The sequence below is a fragment of the Carassius auratus genome, chromosome 23 (genome assembly GCF_003368295.1).
Source record: "Carassius auratus strain Wakin chromosome 23, ASM336829v1, whole genome shotgun sequence".
NCBI classification, from domain to species: domain Eukaryota; kingdom Metazoa; phylum Chordata; class Actinopteri; order Cypriniformes; family Cyprinidae; genus Carassius; species Carassius auratus.
Window position 1 is genome coordinate 556,420 of NC_039265.1, and position 24,158 is coordinate 580,577.

Genomic DNA, 24,158 nt, shown 5'->3' on the forward strand with positions numbered 1-24,158 from the left:
AAAATAAATCAAACATAATGGCACTTAGTGCTCTTAAGGACATACTCTCACAAATTCACTCTGTCCACCTTAAATACACATGCAATGTTTTACACCATAGTCTTTTACATCTTATATAGTCTAAATCATAAAATATGACACAAATACACTGCAAATCAGGTTAATACAAATTCATATAAGTAAACACTAATCATCTGCTGTGTCTTTTCATCAAGATAATCAGTAAAGTCTAGTCTACTGTGCAAGTTAACACAGACGGCTGCGGTCTGTCAGTTCTGCATAGACTGTCATGTCATACAAGACATGCAAATGCATAGCAAAGCTTCTCCTCAGGGCCCATTCAAATCACACTTAAAAGGGACAAAAAAAGATGTATTAAGATGAAGAAACTACATGAAATTGTTTCCGAATGGTCCCAGTTTTCCACCCTGACATCATTTTCACAGCTTCCCAGAAAGGCAAAATGTTTCACAAATTCATGCCATCAATAAATATTCACAAATGGCTTTCTGGGAAGCCAGCAATGGGCTAAAATTCACAAATGTCACATAGCTGGACTGTATTTACACTAACAGTGTGCAATCATTAGGAGCTTTTTTTGTATTTCTCAGGGTCCTGAGTTTTTTTTAATTTTTATTATTATTAACCTGAATCCCATCAAATAATATATATTTGATATTCATCATTGCCATCTTTGTGACAAATCCTGCCGATGGTCTCTTAGCTGCACTGTGCACGTGTTCTGCAGCATATGATTGAAAACTGCACAAGGCATTTCGTTTAGCACTGAAGGAAACCCAAAGACCAGTGTTATTCCACTGGCAGGTTTCGAGCGAAAAAAACTTTTTCCATCCTTCCAGGAAACATCTGAGATCCCACGCCACTGCTGAGCACGAACAAGAGCAAAAATAATACATTATCCCCACCCCCAAATATCAGTCTGTGACAGCTGTGTGTTTGACAGACAGTAAACTGCACTTGTTTAACTCACACAGGGCTGAATTTCCTCTTTTTTGCATCTGGTGCTTGTGGGATGGCTCCTTTCTCTCTTCTTTCTGCTGCCCGGTCCCTGTATTTCAGCTAAAGTGAAGAGCACCACCCAGAGGTCAATACTTCAAGAGTGTCAAAGCAATGAATTACAGAGACAGAAATAGCAGTTAAAGTGGAAGTAGTTTATTTTATTTTGATGGTAGTTCGGTATCAGAAGAAGTGAGCGCAGTATGTACCTCAGTTTCTGATCGCTCTTGTGTGTCTGACTGAGTCTGTCTGGCTCTCCTTTGCTCCAGGTTTTGCTGAAAATTGATGAACAAATATCAACAATACAAACATACTGTTTTATTCTATCTTTTTGACATTCAGAGTACTATGTTTAGTTATTGCAGCCCCAATTATGAATTATACCTCCAGAAATAGAACCAAAATGAGACAAACATTTAAAATCAGACATTTGAACAATTTAGCGCAGATGTTATTTTGCATTTGGGCTGAGGAATCCCTCTGCTGTGCGCAAAGCTAATGGAGTTGGTCTACATATTGTCAATGTTATTTTAGTATTTTTAAATACTATTATCATCAATATAAATTACCTAAATTTTCATATATTGCACTTTTCATGTTAGTTATGTTTTTGTAACATTGTAACGTGCTTTTAAAATTTGTATTTCTCCGTTTTAAATCAAATAAATAAATAAATAAATAAATATATTTATTTATTTTATTTTAGGCTTAATTTAACAACTTAAAATTAAAAGAATTGTACCATTAAAATTCACATTTTCTTATTAAATGATGTTTTTCATCTATTATTTCTTTTTTAATCTAATAATTTATTTACAAGGTTTTTAATAGATTTTTTTTTTAGTTAATAGTAAAAACATTTATTTATCTTTTATTTTTTACATAAACTAAATCCATAAAATCTCATGAACAACAATAGACTAGAATGAAAGCAAGGATGAGGATGGATACACATCTATTCAGTGGGTTGTGCCGTTATCTAATGTGATTTTGAGCTTTACAGAAGGTGTATAAGAGCAGTCAGAAGTGACATGGCTGATGTTGGCAGATCTCAAGGCATCGTGTGCCGTGCAGGACTCACCCGGTGTAGCTCAGAGAGCTGCTGATGTCTGATCAGAGCCTCTTTACTGGGGAACTGTCTCCTGCACAGCAGACAGGCCAGCTTGGACCAGTCTGTCAGTCTCTCCTCTCTCTCTCCGGCCTCCTCCTCGCTGTCTGTCTCTCCACTGTATCCTGCCACCAGACCCTGAGGAGGACTCTGCCGAGAGATGAGACCCAAAGACAGAAACATTTATTTTTAGTACACTGCAGTGCCAATAACAGAAAAGGACAGAGTACAACATAGAAGATGCAAGTGGTGAGTCGCATGGTGAAATGCACAAAATGGAAACAAGACAAACACAAACACATGAAAAAAAAAAAAAAAAAGTAATACAAGTAAAACAAAGCCATGTCTCAGCTTTGTTTGTGTTAAACACTTTGGTCTTTGTTTTGTTGATTCTTTTTTAGTTTGCTATTATTGTTGCTGTTCATATTTACTGCTTTGTATATTATGTTAAATACGTAATATAAAAACACAAGGCCATAATGTAACAAAACTTACGAAGTTAATTCAACAAATAAAACCAGAATGTAAATTAAGATAAAACAAAATCCATAATTAAATTAAATGAAAATCAAAAATCATAACAATAGGTAAACAAACCAAACCAAAAAACTAAACAAAGTATAAAATAAAATAAAACAAAACAAAAATGACACGAAACAAACAAAACACAAAACAAAACAAAAATGAAACGAAACAAAACAAAACAAAACCTTGTCTTTCTTCTGGATGTTTGATGTGTTCCATCAGAATTTGAGGTTTCTCTTCCTTGCTTTGTATGTTCAAAAAGTAAAATATGAATATTTCAAATATATGAAAAAAACAAAGCCAATGATATTAAAGCTAAATTTGAGTCTGAAAATCATTTTTTTTTTTTTTTTTTTTTTTTTAGATTGAGATTTTTCATTGATTTTTATCCATGCATTAAGCAACAACAACAACAAAACAAAGCAATACTTTAACAAAACAAAAATACTTAAATAAAAAATATAACATAACTTAAGATGAGAAATATTCCAAAGTACAGGGCGTGTGCATGTATCTATATTCAGAAAGGCACAGAAAACTACAACGATTGCTAACGGTTGCCTGTTACATTACAGTAAATACGATTTCGATTAACACATGAAGAGAGTAAGATTAAGCAGAGATGACTGAGGACGATGGCGATTGATTTGCAGATCCTGAGCACCACTGATAGTGGATTGCAGGAGAAATCACAATACCAGCTCAACATCCTGATATCTATCAGCCATCAACGATGGCATCGGATGACCCAACACGAATGAAAATCAAACATCATAACATAAGGTAACAATAAAAAACTAAAATCACACTTCTCTCTCTTCTGGATGTTTGCTCTGTATGTTAAAAACTGAAAATAATGAACACCACGAAACAAAAACAATAATGAAGCATATCAAAACAACAAAAATATGAAACAAAATCAAACACCGCATTATAATGAAAATAAAGCAAAACCAAAGAAAAGTGAAAAACCAAAGCAGAACGAACTTCTCTTTCTTCGGGATGTTTGGTCTGTTCCATCAGCATCTGAGGTCTCTCCAGAAGGGCCCCCTGTAGACGGGGAAAACACCATCAGTTATTACTGGTCCAGCGGGTCACAAACCTCACATATTAGTTATTGAGTCACGCATCAGATTGTTCTTAGGATTAGCAATGAAATTACAAAAACAAATTAAATATATTCAATGTAACAAAAATACTTTGATTCCGCAGGAACAATTCTTAGCCTAAGAAAATTCAAACATTATTAAAGAGACAAGTGAACAGCCAGTAGATGTGCCAGCATAGATAAATGCAACAGAACAATGTGACAAATAAAATGAGGTCAGCAGTATTCGGATCAACCACTATCAGTTATACAAATGAAAAAGGAGGCATTTTAAGAGCCTTTGCATTTAATCAGACGTGTAAAAACCTTCATCTCCAGGACAGCGTAGCCTGCATCAGCACTGGCAGATTCCCGTCGGTCATCAGATCGCCCCTGGGCCATCAGTCGAGAGGTAGTGCTCAGTGCTCGCCCATTCTCCTTCTGCCTGTTCAGAGTTTTGGCCCAGCGCTCCATGTCTTTGGCGATCTGAAGAGAAGTAGAAACACAACAGAGATGCTCAGTTTACATCACATCCCTTCAAAACCTCACTCTATAAAGCTGAACGAGCAGAGATGATTGACACGCAGTGAGGGTTTCTGTCTGAGGGTGTACCTGCTGTGCCGTCTTACTCTTGGGCTTGTCCTTCTTGTCCCTGCTGCTGTTGGGAGCACCTGTAGGGTCAGAGGTCGCTCCTGTGGGGTCATCGGACGTCTGTGACGGGGCAGGAACATACGTGTGTCTTTCCCCATCCCAGTACATGTACTGCTGCGTATGGGGATTATAGTAGTACTAGAGGAACACCACACAAACAAACAGCAACACTTTCAGTATCAATGTGCTTGTATAAATTATCTGGATTCCATTTCAACAGTTTCATTAAATACTAATAATCAAAAGCATCTCTAATTAATAGATTTTTGTGGAAGATACAAAATTTTGCCCTCCGAAATACTATGCTGTGTATTTACATTATTTTGCAAAAAATTCTGGTTAATATTCCTTTAAAAATAATGTTTTAATAATAATTGTATTAGTAGTAGTACTCAGGGCTCTGAACCGGTTCAAGGAAGCAAATACAATTTTGACAGGAACAGAACAAGAACCAGAAACTAAATCAAATTTTATAGTTTCAAACAGAACCAAAAATTTGAAATGGCCATTAACCGGTTAATAACATTATTTTACCATTCCATGTAATATTTGAAATGTGCTGTCAACCAATCACGAACTCTGCTAGAACGGCCTGCAAATGTAACGCTGATGCCAATTAATTTAATTCCTGCTCGGCTGTGAAGAGTTGCCAAGTCTGTGTATTATACGTGACTTTGGGCTTCTTTTTTTGTGAAGTTGTTCGCCGTATTCTCTGATTGACACTCCGTCTGCTCACGGTTAATAATATGTGCTGCCCCCTCCTCCCCCTTACTGGAGAATCTTTTTATAATTTTTTATTTAAGTGTGTTGAGGCATTCCAAGTTATGCAATAAATTCAGTTTTTATGACTGGACTCTGGGATTCCATCCACGTTTTCTACATTGCGAAAATAATAGTGCCCTATAGGGTGTCTATTTCTGAGTTCAGGCTAACGTGTAAGGCTGCACAGAGGGCTTTATTACCTGTGAATTTGGGTCATAGTAGAGGCCTGTAAGAGGGTCGTAGTAATAGCCAGAGCTCTCATCGTACTGGTACGTGGATACGTCAGGATCAGCTGCAGGAAAGAGGAAATACAGCTGATGCACCTCATTCATATGAAATTGAATATGCACCCGAATTCATTAGGTTAGATTAATAACAACTCTAAATCCAATGGGTCAGATGCTTTTCTGCATTAACCAGTCATGAAATGTCATCTGATCTTCATCGCAAATACAGACTAACACATTGTGCTTGATGATCTCAGTGAACTAGGATTAGTTTGAATATTATCAATTCTGATTCTGCTTATCACTTCTGATTTTTTTACGATTGCCAGTTTGATTCCAATGTGATTAAAAAATATATATCTCAAACATATTTATTCAGTCTCTTTTTGCAAAACATTTAGTTGCAGCTGAATACCATGAAAAAACAAATCAGCTGGCTTCAAATTACTTTCAAAATGTGATTTACTCTGTGAATGCTACCGTACACATCAGAGTTTATATCCAAACTACAAACTTTAATCCCAGTACTTCTGTGATTATTTGAATGTTTGTAACACAGAAATGTTGATACTGTGTGGTTGGAAAGACTGAAGCCGTTTCATTCATATACACGACAGCTGTTCTCTTTAGGTCAGCGCCAGCGCAAACACAGATGAAATGTTCACTGCTGCAATCTTACATTGCAAGAAACAACATTTGAGCAAGTGCATGACCAGCCTTTCTGACCTTAAGTATCCGATTCTGGAACTGGAATCTATTTTCGATTCCCAACCCTATTTGCAACACAAATCAAATAATGATTATTTGTTTCTTTGCACACAAAATTATTCTTTTAGTTTCATAAAGTTACGGTTGATCCATTGATGTCACATGGACTATTTTAACGATGTCCTTACTGCATTTCTGGGCCTTGAACATGTCAGTTGTGTTGCTGTCTATGGAGGGGCAGAAAGCTCTGGGATTTCATCAGGAATATCTTGATTTGTGTTCTGAAGATGAACGACGGTCTTACAGGTTTGAGCAGGTGGGTGGTGTACTTACGGTACTGCTGGCACTCCAGAGCGGTCCCAGGTGTGGCAGGCTGGTTTGGGGTAGCAGGCTGAGGTTTCCCAATGATTTCCACCGGGGCCTTTAAAACAAACACACACACACACACACACAAACACACAGTATAAAGAATGACAATTAATGCTTCAGAAAAGCAAAAGCTTGAAACTTAATTGTAACGAAGTAAATCAACTTCTGAATGAAGAGGAATAACAGAAAACTACCTGATGGGCTTGTGTGGAGGTTGTAGTCTGGGATGCTGCAAGCTTCAATATGGAGGTAGGACCTCTTTCTCCTGTGAACAGATAGAGATTCACACTTACTGCAAAACAAGACTCGTGTGCTTACAGCAGATTTATGTGAGCTGTGGTTATACCTGTACAGGCTGTTCCTCCATCAGTCGCACCTAATGTTGTGTGGCTGGTCAGTAGCGCAGGCACTGGCCCTTTAAAGGCTTGCGCCTCTGCACTGAAGACCTGCACGGGCTCCTGCCCAAACACAGCTGCTGCCGCCCCCTGCTGGTGCACACTGACATCACCGCTCTGAGCGGCTGCCGAGAGCTGGCTCGTCTGGAACAACAACCAGTGGTCACCATCTCAACACTGATTTATTTTATTTACTAATAAACTAAAGACTTTTTGACGAATATGTAATTTTCCATTATGAAAACACGGAAAATAGCGATGCACCAAAATTCAATTCAAATTTTTTTTTTTGGTTTCACATCAAAATTATTGACAAAAATTGTGACTTTTAAAACAATAGTTTACCCAAAAATTAAATGTATGTCATGTCGTTCATTTTTGGGTGGACTATCTCTTTAATTTGTGCTTCTGCAATGGCACATTTTGAATGTGTCTGTCTACTTTATGCACACAACATGGTTAAACTACTATTTTATTTTCACTTTCAGATTTTGGCAAATTGTAACTTACATTTTAGTATCAGTGTTTTCTTTAAAAAAAAAATCAGTGCATCACTACTTGAAATGCCTAGTGCAGTATTATGGAAATATTCAACAAACACAATCAGTTTATCTAAACTTTCTTGATTCTGATTGGTTAAGATGAAATCGAAACAAGTTTGAATATAACAGTTACATATCACATAATTTTTCCCCATTTCTGTTTTGTGCATTTTTAACTGGTAACAGTCACAGCCCAAAAAACATCTTCAGCTAGACAAATGTACCTGTGTTAACCAAGTAGAATAAACTAACATTGATTTAGTCTGCTGCCACTGTGTGCACTTTCATTTTAAACCATTCAACATCTAAGGTTCATTTTTAGTATTTATGTAGATAATCATGTGTTGTGTGTACCTGAGTGACGGCCCACTGAGCTGCAGCTATAGCTGTACTCGCTACTGACCCCACACTCACCCGATTCCCATCCGTCAGAAAAACATCACTGAGAGACAGAGAGTGAACTCATTAAACTCTACCCCATACATTATTACAGTAATGAGGTGTACTGTACACATTCTCTCACATGTGTGGCTTCACTGCATTTTCCTATTACACAACTATGACGTCAGCGTAACGCTGCAGGATCAGTATCAGAGCAGCATGAACTCGTACCGTTTGGAGCCCTTGGCAAACTCCACAGAAATGAGCTTTCCATCGATAGAGAGAGAAGGCTGCAGGGACTGGAGGATCTGAAGCAGCTGAGAAGCCTCCTGAAACACACAATATAATACCTGCTCGTGATAGTCTAACACTAATATTGTTTGTAGCCAGAAGTACTGTCGTTGTCTTACCACAATAGTAGTGAGCTGCAGAAAAGCAAACCCTCGGTTGAGCTGCGTCTGTTTGTCTTTGATGAGCCGTACATTTGAAGGTGAGAGAGTAGCAAACGGGGCCAGAGCAGACAAAATAGCCTCCAGTGTTGTATGCGGTCCCAGATTCCTCAAAATCAAAGCTGAAGAGGATATATGTGAATACAGTGTCTTACACAGATGAAAGTGTTAAAGGCATAGTTCACCCGAAAATTTGCTGTTCATTTACTCACCCCCAAACAATTCTTATTTTTTCTTCAGAATTTCATCTGGTGATTCATAAAATGCAAGTCAATGGCTACCGTCACTTTAAGAGTCAATTGCAAAATGAATACCTATGGCTCCTGATGATATTTTGAGGTCTTATGAAGCAAAATGATCTGTGCAGTCTCGGGCAATGTGGAAATCAGACTCTTTTCCATGAACTGGTTCTCTTGGACCGTTTATTTTAATCAACTAGTTCAAATCATTGATTAATTTATGTAATCACACAATGACGTCACGAATGCCCAAAGCACCCAATAATCAAGTAAAAAGCAGGTGTTCTACTTGTCTAAAGCATATAAAGTGAATAAACTTGTTGACATTGGCTCACCTTTTTACATAAACCATGAAAAACCATCAAAACTTTCATCTGTACAGTTGACACATCCGGCTCATTGGTCTTCGGTCTGAGTCAAACGATCAAACGGTTTCCTGACTGTTGGAGTAACTGGAGCGCTGAATGAGTCAGCAAAAATCAGCATCACAGGAACCGATACGCCAGTACTTCAGCTCTTTTAGAGTCAAAGTGACTGTCAGGCACGTCAGAAAAAGAGGTTTGATTGAGTAACTTGTAGATCTGTGCTGCTCAAGATGAACTGTTTCAGATGGTTCAGTCTGATTAAGTGATCTGGTTCAACTAGCTAGGCTCTGGATTACAAGAATAATGTTGTAAATAACATTAAATTTCTTGCACAGACTGATCGTTTCATTCGATAAGACCTCAACATATGATTAGGAGCCATGGGTAATAATTTTGTGTGACGTGATATGCTTTTTTGCCTCTCTAAGTGATGGTAGCCATTGACTTTTATGAAAAAAAAAGCTTATTTACTGTTTTACTGTAGAAAAAAGTAATATACATATTGGATGGCCTGAGGATGAGTAAATTAGCAGCGAATTTACATTTTTGGGTGAACCATCCCTATAAATGTGTGTATAACTTACTGTCATTGGCCACCTCTGCAGCCGAGGATGAGGAACTTAAGTTGATTAGTGGAGCTGCTGTCTGGTATATGGCTGGAAGAGGCAGTAAACCCTGAGCGGAGTCCTTTAACTGCCCCAGAGGTAAACTATTTGGCACCAGAGGCAATTTCAACTCAGCCTCTGAAAACAAAGGGCAATATGCACAAGGATTTACATTTATATCCATGTTTTTACCATGATGTCACAAATAACTGAAACAAATTAATTAGAATTCACACCTGATTTTGGAACTCCGCATTTGAAACACTTTTCTCTTCGTTTGAAGTTCTGCACTCCACACTGTGAATCGAAACAGATGTTTGGGAAAACACAAGAACGTTTTGTTTAATTAAAAGGACAAAACAAACTAAATATCTGCCATAATTTATTTTCCCCTTATGTCATTCCAAATCCATAACAAAAAGTTTAAACAAAAAGTTTATAAATACATTGTAAATCCATTCCATGTGAATCGAGCAGTTTAATCCAAGTCTTTTGAATACCTTTGTTTCTGACATAAATGTTAACAAATATACAAAAAAACGCACTATTACTTGTATGTTTTTCCACTTGATCCATTATTGTGACATAATCTATTTAATTGTAATATTTAAATATATAAATATAGTAAACATCTGTGCTCATATGTATTGATCGTTTATATCTAAATAAAAGCCTAAATCTAATGGCGATCAATAATATAATGCTATCTGAAAGTGTCTCTTCAGAAGTCTTGGATTAAACCGCTAAATCATATGGATTAATTTTATTAAAAGTCTTTATGAACTTTTTGAAAGCCAAGGGACAAATATCTCTCATGCTTCAATAAAAATATCTCCATATGGGTTTGGAAAAACATGATGGTAAATGGTAAAGGCATACTTATTCAACACCTAATTAAACTGAAATAAAGTGACCTTATTGCAGAGCCAGTCTTCATTAGCACGAGGCTTTGGGTCACTGTAGTGCATAGAGACTCGCTGTCCCAATATAGAGAGCACTCTCTGAAAGTGAGACACAGGAAGAGAGGGGGCAAAAAAAGAGGGTAAATTTCAGGGTGGAGTTGGCACACTTGAGACCTCATCTCACACAAGAGGGGAGGAGAAGACTGGATAAAAGAGAGAGAGGAAGACAGAGATCACCATCAGCTTGAGAGGATTCAGAAAGACGTGTGTGAGAGAGTGTGTGCAGACACCCTCTCCGTCCAGAACCTCAACCTCCCCCATTCAGGGGAACAAAAACAGGTCCCGCTCACTCTTGCCCACCCTGAAAAACCACATTAAGCCACAAATAAAACATCAGAAGAATGATTTGTTTGTGAAAAAAATCACTCCGGACCATCTGGATTACTGATAATAGTGTAGTAAATAATTCAGTTTCTTGCACAGACTGATTGATTCACTTCATAAGACCTCAATATATTAGCAGGAGACACATGGGTATTCATTTTGTGTTGCCTGTAAATGTTTTCTTGACTCTTTAAATGACATTACCCGTTGACTTAATCACAAAGGGACCATGGTTTCAGCTAAACATCTTATTTCCTTTTCTAATGAAGAAAAAAGTCACTTGCATCTTGGATGGCCTAAGGGTGAATACATTAACAGCAAATTGTCATTCTGGAGGAAGTATCCTTTTAATAAAACATCCTTAACATAACTGAAGACTTGTAGAAAACCAACAACTGACCAATTACCTGATTTTGAGCACTTCATAGGCCTGGTATAAAGACAAACTTCATTACCCTGTACTTGTGTAGATAAAACATTATGCCTAGATATTGTTCCATGTTCAACTATTTGCAGTGTAGAAACCCATTATTCTCAACCAATACAAAAACAATATTTTCTCAGCGTTTTTAGAAACAGTATCTGGGCTAGTAAAGTCTGTCATTTCAAATCCCATTCAGACTACAGACCAACCACAGTCCATTCACAAACCATCTTCATCATGCTACACGCAAACAAGGCAAGCACTGGCTAAAACAGTCCATTCAAAATCTGGCTGCTATACCAGAAATACCAGAAATCAGTGTGCACAGCATCAAACAAATTGAGGTTTAGGTTTAAGTATTCGTCCCCTACTTTACTTAAAAGAATAGTTCATCCAAAAATGAAAATTCAGTTATCATTTTCTCTCTCCATTAGCAGCAAGAACATTAGACATCCATCTTAATTTCTAATGGTTTTTATATGTGAAGTAACTAGTACTTGTTACTTCTGTGAAGACTTCTGGTCAAAAGTCTAGTTTTCTTCAGCCTTCTCCAGAGTTTTCTGTGCAATTGTATGGGGAACAAAAAATTATTTAGATCAGATTATATTCCAGATGTCTATTATTGTGGCATGCTTAGCACAAATTGTATCCGTCAAACAAACTCTTCCTGCCCAATTGGCCAGTTCTTAGTCAAGATAAGCTGCAAAAACTATGTGCAGCACATTTTGCTGAGGACAACTTTCTCAATCTCAATCAGTTTAATGCCGGATTCGCACAAATATTATTCCTGAAAGATTATTCTTGTCTGGAGAAGGCGTTGTTTATGGACCACAACCTGTACGTGTATTTTATTATTTAAGTTGGTGCGTTTAACAGTTTCTGTAACTTAACATAACTGAGGCATCTATAATTGTAATCTCGATTATAAATTTGATTAATTGTTCAGCCCTACATTAAACCTAATTGTAAAATATTCACTTTTGATTTGCTTTTGCTTTACTCATCACTTTAAAGGATCTCCTCTAATAAAAATCTTTAAAAACATCCAATATTATAAAAAAAAATAATATATATTTATTTATATCTATATTTATATTTTTATCATAAATTTGTACTTTTATGATGGTAAAATGAATGTATATTAATTTAAATACCTTTTAATTGTCATCATATCCTCCCCATATGTTTTTGTTCTAATGTTTATCTGTTACTTTTTGATATTTTTAATAAAAAAGAAAACCGTTACAAACACATGTCTGCAATTGTATCACATTATTAATAACTTATTCCTAGCTATCATGTAAACTAATATTCAGTATATAGGTCAGCTAATCTATGGACTCACTGGTAGTAATTTAATCATTTAATAGAAGAGAAATTCTCGTGCTGTCTTGGAACTCATTTTAGAACAGGTTTCAAAGCCATTAGGATTCAACTAGAGACACAAAATATAGGACAGGTCTCACACTAGGATCTTACGGCTGCCAAGAGACACTGCGGCAGATGACTGAGAAAGGGAGATAATAGCACACACACACACTGAGATTTCAGGGGAACGCTGCTGAATTTATACTGAACTTGGACATTTCCAGAAAATACCAAACTAGTAGCGGTGTCCAATACTTGTGTTAGACAGACAACAGACAGACCTCATTCTTAAGAGATGGCGAAATCAGTGAAATCATAAGGAATCCAGGCGTAAAGGGTATATTATATCCATACACGTGTGGACTTGTAGTGTGTATGCGTGTGTGTGCAGTGTGAAGTGACCTGGTTGGTCTCCATCCAGCGGCTGGCCTCCTGCAAGTGATTAAACTCGACGAAGGCGAATCCTCTGCTCTGACCTGGAGACACAGCCGTCGCCGGGCCACAATGACAGAACAACAACAACGCAGTGAGGGGTTAGTGTTTTCATATCGAGAGAGAGGGAGAAATAAAAGAGACAGAGAGATGGTAGAAAGAGATATAGCTGTAATCTAACCAATCATCACACTGCTGACTTTAAACTTCTATAACTGATGGACGTTTTTGTCCCTCTGCTATTTATACCAGCCAATTTAACATTAATTACACAAGACAATTATTAGAAAATGTGGGTAAGATAAAACTATTAGATGTCTGAATCTAACATCTGAGAACCATATAAACTGGGGCTGTCAAAATGGCTGAAAAACTAAATTCAAATTTGTGTTTAAATATAATAAAAATTCGAAAATTCTCCCGATGCCACAAGAGGGTGCATCAAGCATAATCTGTGAAAAAAGTGCATAATGTTTAAAATAATGCCTTGTGCGAGACGAGAGAGCAGCAGTGATATAAAACCCTCTAGAAAATGCGCGAAATTTGCGTTCTGTGTAAACGGCTTGGTTTGAGCTTTGACGTTAACAAGATCTTCTCCACATTGATGTTTTCTTTTCCTGCAATATTTGTAATCAATAATGCATAATTTTTTTGTAATCATGCAGCATCAAGTGGCTTCAACTGCAAAAGGCTAGCAAAAATATTAAAATGCAACGACACTTACATTGTCATTGCATTTCGTGGGGCACTGGTAAGGTTGTTTTCTTAACGCACACCTAAAATTCATTTGAATGTATTTTTGAATTTAATTTTAAATTTGATGAATATTAAAAATTCTATATATTTTATATATTTTTTGAAATCCCTAATATGCATTACCGTTCAAAAGTTTGGTCGCGTGAAAGAAGTCTTTCATTAATTAAAATATTACAATTTAAAATAATTTAAACATTTAAAAATATTAAAATTCAAAGCTGTATTTTCAGCATCATTCCTCCAGTCTTCAGTGTCACACGATCCTTCAGAAATCATTCTAATATGTTGATTTGCTGCTCAAGAAACATTTATTATAATAAATGTTGTGGAAATCATGGTACATTTTGCCAGGATTTTTTGATGAATAGAAAGTGCAAAAGAACAGCATATATCTCTATCTATAAAATCATCTGACATTATACTGATACTTAAGCAACTTTTTGGATTGTTGTTTTTAAAACATTTCGACACTGCCTTATCCACAAAATTTGCATACATGTATAACTTACAATACCTGTAATCTCACTTTGTTTATAGGTTTAAACATGTCTGATATCACAACAGTCTGTACACTACAGGTTACCACTATTACTATTCAGTAATGGTATTACTTATAGCTCTACTGTTACATATACACTATACAGGTCTTTTCTTATTTAACACTATAATGACTTTAAATGATCTTTTGGGGGTAATTTAGTAGCCCAAATTGAAGTGTGATTAATTGGCGACATAAAATTTAGTTTCATATTTTTAATTGATTGACAGTAATACATTTTGTATTACAGTCATCAGGTGTAATGATTTTCATGATTTAGCTATTCCTTCATAGATAAGGAACAATAGTTAAGAGTTTCCTAAAACACTGATTTAATTGTCATTCTTTGGATTCTTCAAATGTTAATCCATTAGAACACAGACCAAAGATAAATCCTCAAAGCATCTCTTACTCTTCAAACTATTTAACCTACACTGACTCAGCTTTGTAGCTGTGCAATTAAATGATCTGAAAGAAACTAAAAACCTTTAAAGTGGTGTTTACATTATTTTGTCCAACCTTTTAACTGAGGACACAAAATATCAAATCCCATCAAAAAAGCCAGAAATCGCTCACATAATGGTCAGCCAAACTTGTCTTCTGAACACAGCTATTGCAAAATACTTACACAATGTAAAGATCTTCCCCAGACATCAGGACAAGAGCAATCAAAGTGAGATGAGGGATAAGGCTGGCAGGACAGGTGAAACAAGCTAGTAGTTGTGTTTGTGTGCCAGTGTACATGTTTCTGTTATTCCCATGCTTGTGGATGTATCAGGAGTGTTTAAGTGAATGTTGTCCGGTTAAGAATAGTCTCATAAAGGTTATGGTAAGAAAACAGTAACACATAATAGAGAACAGGAAATAATCAGTGATGACTTAAACATAAATATGTGCAGGGAGTTAAAGAAACAATCACCAGCAGGTTTCAAAGCACCAATACTGAACAGCATCTTCACTCAACTCAACTACACCAGGAGGAAAGTGAGAAAGAAGAGTGAGGCTGTACTGAAAAAACACACTGAGCTAGGCAGACGCAAGAGTGAGTTCAGGCTTGTTATGAAAGGCAGAGGAAGAGAGATTTGGAGGCTAGTCTGGGGTACAAAGAAGCCCCCTTAGTACTGCTTTCTTACCTGAAGACTTGTTCCTCATGAGGCGAACCTCTCTGGGCTGGATCCCTTGCTCCTGCAGTCGAGCCCGAATCTAAACATCAAACACCAGCACTTAACTAGACCAAACCTCACAGCAGGAACTCAAATATAATATTTGGGCAAAATGAGTATGCTAATGTGAAAATGTCTTGATGTATTTGTTTCTAACATGATGAAGCTGTTTGGACTCTCTTTCTGACGGCACCCATTCACTGCAGAAGATCCATAGCAAAAGCAAATTTAGTAATGTTACATTTTTACCAAACTGTTCCAAAGAAGAAATAAACTAATCAACATCAACATTGCCTGAGGCTGACTACATTTTTAGCAATTGAACATTTAATTTTTTTTCAGAACTCTTTCTTTAAAATCTGTAATTTGCAGCATTATATGTATTGCACCAGAAGTCAACCTATTCCACAGTTTTTAAAAACTATTGATAATGTACAATGTAAGTCTATGGTGCAAACGAACACCAACTGTCACACAGATTTCTATTGCAAAGTAAATGCAGTTCTACTTTTGTTTTGTTTTCTGTTGTAACGCTATGACACAGATGCTTACTGATATGGTTACTGTATTCATATCAAGAAATAAAAGTGAGACAAACCTCGTTAACAGTTGCATTTGGTGGGAGCATTCTCAGCATGACAATGTTGCTGGGTTTTTGGACCTGTTCTGTATCAGACCTGTAGTCCTGGTCACAGGGTTCTGGCTCCTCCTGGCTTATTTCCAGAGCATGATGAAAGCTTCCATCTCCCATTTTGTTCCTAGTTAGTTGGGATTGGCCAGGAAACCCCTAAATCAGGAAGACAGTCATCCTATGGATATATATTACTTCTCAAGTTATAATGAATGATTAGATATGATAAAATGTTTATACAGTAAATAGAAGTCAAGTAAAATAAATTAAAGGCCTTAGTTCACCACCCTCCCCCCCCAAAAAAAAGAATTAGCCTACAAATTACTCAACCCCAAGGCATCGTAGATATGACTTTCTTCTTTCAGACGAATCCAATCTTAGTAATATAAAAAAAAATATTTGATCTTCCAAGCTGTTTAAATGGGAGTCAGCGGGTTCTACAGTTAATCAGTACAAAAGGAGTGAAAAAAAAAGGCATCAATCCATAATAAAACATAAAAGACGTAGGACATCGACGTTGCGCATGCACTGCTCAGAAATGACAAACGCGGTAGTGCAGGGGAGAGATCAAAACAGAACAAGGGTCACTAATTTGAAGTACAAATCGAGGATCTGTAAAGAAGAATGTTGGAGGATTCCAATTAGGTGTGTGACGAAACACTTAACCCATGAGACGAGACGAGACGAGACACTAGACAGGGTTCATGAGAATGAGACATGGCAAGATTTTTTAACTTTTTTAAATAAATCCTCAATAATAAAATATATAGAGAAAAATAGTATTTTATTCAACTGAAAAACACAAGATTCAAAAAATGTTTGTGCATTTTGAAATCAAATTTTACTTTATGAATTTAAAGTGTTTTAATACATTTTAAGCAGGTATAAACCACATAAAACAGTGCAAATGGTTATGCCACAAACTCAACTGACAGGCAAGTAATTGCACAAACTTATAAATAGTTTAAATAAAAATAAATAATAAACAGAAATTCTGAGTTCTGCATTTAATTTTTTTCTGGTTATCAAATAGGGGATACAACATTAATTTAATCATTTATCTTTTAATTATCGAAAATTTACTTAATTTTTTTGGCAAACAAAGGGGATTTACTATTAAAATTAAAACATGGAAGAAATGTTGTGTGATTATTCCTTAAAAATAATGTTTGTTTCATTTTAGTAGTAATAGTAATAGTAATACAGCAGGCTATGTACATTCTACTGAAAATAGTAATAGGCACATTGTCGTCAATTTAAATTGTAAAGGTATTCATGGTTCTGTGTATTTGATATGATGCTAGTTTTACTCAAATCAAACGGTCAAATGCTCATGAGGAGCAGTTCTAGAGATGTTGTTCATGTGTTAGTGTACTCATTTAGTGAGATGGTAGATGCTGAAATCACCGAGAGCGTCATGCGTGCTTCAGTGTTTGTGTGTAGTAAATGAAACCAGCGTCTGCATCCTTTATTATCAGACTTAAACAGACTTAAACAGTTTAAATCGACTTTTGCGGCTTTATATTTAAAGATACTAGTCCATATCATAATTTGATTATGTGTAATGACCTACTTTTGATTAATAAATTCAAAATGACAAATTCCGTGACATTCCGCATTAAACTGTGAATTGTGTTTTTATGACTGGATAAAGACTTCACTGCATAATTTTCCCGCCTATAACGCGGCCACTTGCCTAATGTGAACATAATATCTTACATACCTTATTATGTTACATATACACAACAACTATAATTTTGATATAAGCCAAGAGGAACAGGTTTTCCTAAAGTAAGGAAACTTTGCTATTGAAGGAAACTTTGTTCCTATAAACAAATGAGACTCATATGATCTCGTATGTCATCAGCCTGGAGCTGCTTCTGTGTACAACTGTTGGCACAAGCTAAATTAAAGTGATTATTTCATTATAGTTTTCTTGCAAAAACTCATCGATTCGCTACAGGAGCCCTTTGTTCACCCCCCAAAGCCGTGTGAGACACTTTTTATTATGGACGGATGTGCTTCATTTCATTTATTTTCTTTTGGACTGATGCACTATAACACCCGCTGACTGCCATTAAAGTCGTTTTTTTTTAATACAACTCCAATTAAATGAATCTGAAAGAAGGAAGTCAATACACCAAGTGTGGCTTGTGGGTGAGTAAATAATGGCATAATTTTCATTTTTGGGTGAACTATCCCTTTAAGGTTTCATGATTGTAAGCTCCTGATTTATGATTCATAAAAAAACAAAAACAGTTCTGGAGATAAATGTACTAACTTGTTTGTGTGCAGAATGTCTGATATGTTTGTCTTCCTCAGTTCTCACTTCCGCACTGTATTTGCCTTGAGAGTTGTGCCTCCCTCTAACTCTGCCCCAGGTGCTGTCCTCATTTTCTTCACCCTCATCTGGGGTTTGTTCATCCTGATAGACCTTCTGTCCTGATATAAATATCTGCATATCTCTCCTGTGTGCATCAGTCTCTGGGTCAAACTCATAATCCTTATCATCTTGCCGGAGTCTCGAGTGGATATTCTCATTTGGAGGACTTTGGAGGAGACCTTTTCCAAGTTGGCTGTTTTTGGATCCATGGTTTTCCTTTTGTCTGAATATTGGTCGATTATTTGAGAAATTACCCGAGGCGAAATCTCTCAAACCTTCAAAACTACTATCAGGCTCGTGCTGTCTTACATTTGTTAAGTTGCTATTCAGTCTATTTTCTTGCCCATAGCCACGATAGTCCATGTCCCTGTAGTCGTGATCATCGGACTCTTTCCCATAGCGACCCATGCGGTCACCACGACCACCCCTATGACACCATAGAAGAGAAAGATTTAGGCAATCTGTAGCTTAAAATATTGTTCACTCAATTCACTGAAAATGTAATCATCGTCAGACTATCCAAGATGTAAGATGACTATGTTTCTTCAATGGTACAGATTTGGAGAAATTACATCACATCAGCATTACATCACTTGCCCACTTGCTGATATGAGAGGATAAGACAGGATGGACTTTCTCACTGGATGAAGTGTTATTATAGATTTTTTGGACAGAAGCAAAAGGTATAACATTTAAAATGTCTTGATTTAGTCTATTAAGTACAAACAAACAGGTATTTACTTCACAAGAAATTTACTGATATACTGGAGTGATGTGGATTATTAGGATGTTTTTATCGGCTGTTTAGACTCTTATTCTGATGGCATCCATCCACTGCAGAGGGTCCTCTGGTGAACAAGTGATTAGGGCTGTGCAAAAAATCGAATGCGATTTTCATGCACCTCTCATCAGTAAAGACGCTCCTGTAATTAGAAGTATATCCCCAGCACGTGCGTTCAGATCAGGGATGCCAGGTTTTCACAACAAATCCTGCCCAATTGCTTCTTAAAACTGGTCAAAAACTAGCCCAATCGCGCTTCCGGGAGGTTCCCCGATAAAAATTGCTTCCCGGGATTAAAATATACGTTTTTTTAGCAGGCTTGCCTTGGTAAAATTCGCATTTTAGGGGCTAAATATCACTTTGTTGGTATTGGGGTTGCTTCAAACCACGGACATGAAAAACAACCACAGACTTGGCAACACTGGTTCAGGTGGAGCAGCAGGTACTGCACAGAGCCGTAGTCTACCGACAACTAACACAAAATCATTTTCAAAATCGACAAAGAATCGCCACTGATTTTAACATCGATTTTGTGTAGATTGTCAGTGAATTACGGCTCGGTGTAGTAAATGCCAACCGGTGTTGCCAGGTCTGTGGTTGTTTTTCATGTCCACAGGTCAAAGCGACCCCAATACAAATAACGTGATATTTAGCCCCTAAAATGCGAATTTTACCAATGCTACCATGCTAAAAAAAGTATACTTGTTTTGAGAAGCAACTGAGCAGGATTTGTTGTGAAAACCTGGCAACCCTGATCTGAACGCACATGCTGGGGATATACTTCTAATTATAGGAGCGTCTTTACTGATGAGATGTGCATGAAAATCGCATTCGATTTTTTGCACAGCCCTACAAGTGATGTAATGATAAATTACTCTATATCTGATGCCATGAAGAAACAAACTCTCAACATCTTGAATTATCTGAGGGTGAGTACAATCATCAATCTTGCTCCAGTCAAGAACCATGCATATGCAAAATGTACTGTCAAATGTGGTAGACAAAATGTGTTTAAACTAAGCAGTCACAGCAGCATCCTGCAGTGCAAAGTGGCATTCTATATTGGTTATACTTGGTTATTATAGATGCAACTTTATGGCATCTTATTAACTAAAAGATAACATGGAATACTTGTGCTTCCTTATATTTGTAAATCCATCTATTACAGAAGGACTGTTCACAAAAATGTGATCAGCTGCAGGAACTTAAAGGGGTCATGACACGAGAAATCTAATTTGTTTTGATCTTTTGGCATATAAGAGGTCTTTACACCATTTAACCATCCTGCAATTTTCATAGCTTAAAATGTCCCCCTTATTTAAACATTTAATTTTATCCAGCTCCAATTTTTTTTTTTGGACAGTCGATGCTGATATCTTGGAAAGCAGGGGGCCTATAGCCGATAAAAAGCTGATATATTTTTATTTTAATTAATATTTAAGAAATTTGAAATCATGACAATGGATAAAAAAAAAGTAAAATAAACATACTTATATTTTAGATGACAAAGTATTTTTCACAAATAAATAAATATTTAATAAAAATATAATAAGAAGGAATTAAACACTGTAACCAACAGTACACTTAGTATTCTGGGAAGTGTGTGTGCATTGGCATTCATATTTTTCAAATAATGCCAGGGCAACATTCATTTTACATACAGCACACAGTGAAAATAACATGAATATGACAGTGGGCAAATGCATAAAGAGCAGCATAATTTGAAATCACGAGTCTAAAGTTTTAAGCATTCCATTCACACGCAGAGAACACGCGAAAGAACATGTGATCATGTTGGATACACACTTCACAAGATCTCACAGCTGGATTGAGCTTGAAAGATTTGTTAACTTCAATGTTCATTAGTCATTCAATGATTTGTTTAAATTATATAAATGCGTATTTGTTTAATGCTGACAGCAAACGAGAAAGTATTATAATGTTTGCCTTTCTATTACTAATAATATAAAAGCAAGTGTTATAATACCTTTTGTATACATTAATTCCTTTGTTTACCTGTTCTTTCTGATTATTAGACAGACTTCTATCCATATTAGACAGAACTGTTAAAGATGACAATGAACAAGAGGGAGAACGTGAGCACTGTGTACTTAATAAAACTCCCACCTTGAACACATCAGCCAAACAGAAAAACTTTTCAGGCGAAGCCGATATCTGAAAAATTCTAATTCCGGCTGATATATCGGTCGCCCACTAATCCTCGTTTTCAGCCCCACCTTGCCTCATTCTACTATGTTAATATATCATTAGCTCATCCGTGAACATGATTTCTGCATGAGTCCTGTCAGATTGCATCGACCGTGGGGATAAAGATGACAACTCCCATGATTCAGTACATTAAACTTCTTTGTTTGTTTTGAATATGTCCTCTAGCAGTGAAAATTTACATATTGTGCCTTTAATGGCTGACACCTGATTACTCTAAAAGCATCAAAAAGGTTTTTTTTTTTTTTTTTTTTTTTTTTTTAAGCATGAGTTTTTGAAAGATGAAGCATACTAGCCGAGAACACTGCATCACAATAAATTATTTTATAATGCTTTGTTTGGAAATTACCTTTTTTTCCCCATGTTGTCAAAACACTCACGGGCCAACGCAGGGGGACATTGATACTATTTTCTATGCAATTAAGTTAGCCAATCATAACAGTGTCTGTGTTTTTTTTTTTTTTTTTTTTATCCATGTCATGACCCCTTTAAATACTTTTCTGCATGAAGTTACACACCTAGAATCTTTAATACATTTAAAAGAGTTAATGTTGATTATTAGTAATTTACCCATTCAGGTTTAACAGCATGAAGTTATGTAACAAGGTCAAAACATTTATGAACAAATCCATCCAGTGGTTAAATGCAAATTCATTTTAAAGACATAACACTGCAGGCTGATGGACTCTTGACCTACCTCCTCTCATAATCCATGCTTCAGTGCAAATCGACAGAAACGGCCACTTTTTTCTCTGACTGCTTCATTTACAACTGTTGATGAAATATTTATTGATCAACCTTCATATTAACAATAAGAAAAATGCATAAGAACATTTTTTTTTTATTTGATTTCAACTGACATTTAAAGCAAGAACAGGATGGAAAGTAGCATAAACTGTGTTCAATGCAATGGATTGGTCCAAGCCAAAAACTAATTTGCATATAATTACTTAAACGACGTAGTTTGGGGGGGGGGGGGGGGTGCGCTGTCAGATATGCAATCCAGTAGTTTCTGCATAGTTCTTCAGTCCTGCAGATGCTAAACTGAGCCTGACATTAATCTGCAGAAAAATATGTATCCTACCATACACAACAACCGTCAATGAAAGATCTATCCCTGTGTGCACCAAATAAATAGCATTTGCAAAACACACGTTTAATAAAGCTGTACGCATGACAGTTTACAATCAGTTCAGAGGACACAGTCTCCAACCAAGCGCGCGCAACCACCCACAGCACCCCGCGACAAACATCCAGATTAGCGAAACTTAAAAAATATACACATATTTTAACCGCATAATAATGACAGCATGAAGTCACTTACCTCTGTAACAGCAGCAGCGTCACTGGCGTTGAATCTGACACAGTGTATTTGTATGACACCCCAACGCACAGCAGAGCTCAGGAAGATGGCCTCAGTCCGGGAGGCGGGGACACAACTCTGCAGCTGATTGGCTGAAAACACACTTGCATGCAAACCATTAGAAATGTGTAAGGCAATCATTAGTAGTAAACATTTTCAACACGGCAGACATCTGATGCACATTTTCATTTTGTTGAATTGCATACAATAAAATGCAAAAAGAATAAAAAAATAATAATAAAAAAATAAAAACTGCTTCTCACTCATTTCTTCAAAAATGTCCACAGTGGTTTGATAATATTCAAGTCAAGTGATTTGTTGAGATGTTGAAGATCATCTGTCCAGGTTTTTCTTTTTTCACATTTTAGCACTGGTGTATCTGATTAAATGTTTTGCATGTGCAGCTCCTTCATTGAGCTTGGCTTTAAGCTCTCTCTGGTCAGTTTTTGTGGAAACAGTCTTCGAGGTGAATATTGAGGTTTGCTGCCTGTCTCTTTTCTTTTCTTTTTTCTGTGTAAGTTTACACACACTTCTTTAGTGTTTATTCAGATTTGAGTTTTGCCCACTATTCTTCTTCACAGATCAAGTATTTTGATGCTTTTTTTGTACGTCATAATCGTAAAGATGGGCTCTTAAAACACACACACACACACACACACACACACACACACACACACACACACATCGGTCTGTTAAGGTTTACATAATCTCCTGCTAAACCGGATCCCATGATTTGCTTTATGGAAATCTGAAAACGTCTGAAAACTGCTGAACACAACTGGTTTACAAACGTCACAATGAAAAGACCAATAAAAGATAAACACAACACCAGTTTTTCCCAACCCCTGTTAATAGACAAGTGCACAATTCTGTCTTCAGTGCACATTAAATCACACTCTCTTCACTTCAGAGTGGTAAGATATCCCTTCATACATCATCTGGAAATAATTTGTTAAACTTTTTTTTTTATGAGATCTTGTGAGATTTTCAGTTTAAGATAATATATAAATTACAGTAGTTATTACAAACTGGTATAAGTGCACGTTTTATTGGTCCAGACTGCAGAGATGTTTGCGACTGATTTATGTCACGTAATTAGAAGAACCACAAATAAATTGTGCTAAATAGGGACTACTGAATATAAATGTATACGCTTATAACACCAAAATCATTTGTGATACTGGACCACAAAACCAGTCTTAAGTTGCACTTATTTGTAGCCATAGCCAAAATAACATGGGTCAGAATTATCGATTTTTCTTTTATGCCAAAACATGATATTAAGTCAAGAATCATGTTTCCTAAAGAACTATACCTACTGTAACTATATACAAATAGTTTTATTTTTATTAGTAATATGGATAGCTAAGAACTTCA

At 36.3% G+C, this 24,158-nt stretch overlaps 1 protein-coding gene across 3 annotated transcripts; it reads right to left on the reverse strand.

The window, feature by feature from the left end:
* Nucleotides 1–3: 3 nt before the first annotated feature.
* rbm10 (RNA binding motif protein 10) lies at nt 4–22,850 on the reverse strand. Of its 3 annotated transcripts, none has more exons than XM_026199138.1 (23): nt 22,743–22,850; nt 22,116–22,189; nt 18,310–18,838; nt 15,996–16,184; nt 15,368–15,437; nt 12,911–12,984; nt 10,345–10,431; nt 9,667–9,727; nt 9,410–9,568; nt 8,183–8,343; nt 8,004–8,101; nt 7,746–7,833; nt 6,801–6,993; nt 6,649–6,719; nt 6,419–6,506; nt 5,351–5,442; nt 4,350–4,526; nt 4,065–4,223; nt 3,638–3,700; nt 2,099–2,275; nt 1,227–1,292; nt 992–1,080; nt 4–883 (listed from the first exon to the last, which is right to left on the reverse strand). In XM_026199138.1, exons 2-23 carry the CDS (start codon nt 22,130–22,132, stop codon nt 811–813), a joined length of 2,781 nt encoding a protein of 926 aa, XP_026054923.1. In that variant the 5' UTR covers nt 22,133–22,189; nt 22,743–22,850; the 3' UTR covers nt 4–810. The 3 variants fall into 3 exon arrangements, with proteins under 3 accessions (XP_026054923.1, XP_026054922.1, XP_026054924.1); XM_026199137.1 differs by having other exon boundaries at nt 4–886; XM_026199139.1 differs by lacking the exons at nt 22,116–22,189; nt 22,743–22,850 and having other exon boundaries at nt 4–886; nt 18,310–18,634; nt 18,721–18,831.
* Between the last annotated feature and the right edge of the window lie 1,308 nt (nt 22,851–24,158).

Excerpts from the sequence above, each read along its gene's own strand:
- rbm10 (XM_026199137.1), bottom strand. Across the intron at positions 8,102-8,182 it reads TGCAGCTCACTACTATTGTG|GAGGCTTCTCAGCTGCTTCA; the intron begins GTAAGACAACGA and ends TGTGTGTTTCAG. Across the intron at positions 7,834-8,003 it reads TTTGCCAAGGGCTCCAAACG|TGATGTTTTTCTGACGGATG; the intron begins GTACGAGTTCAT and ends TCTGTCTCTCAG.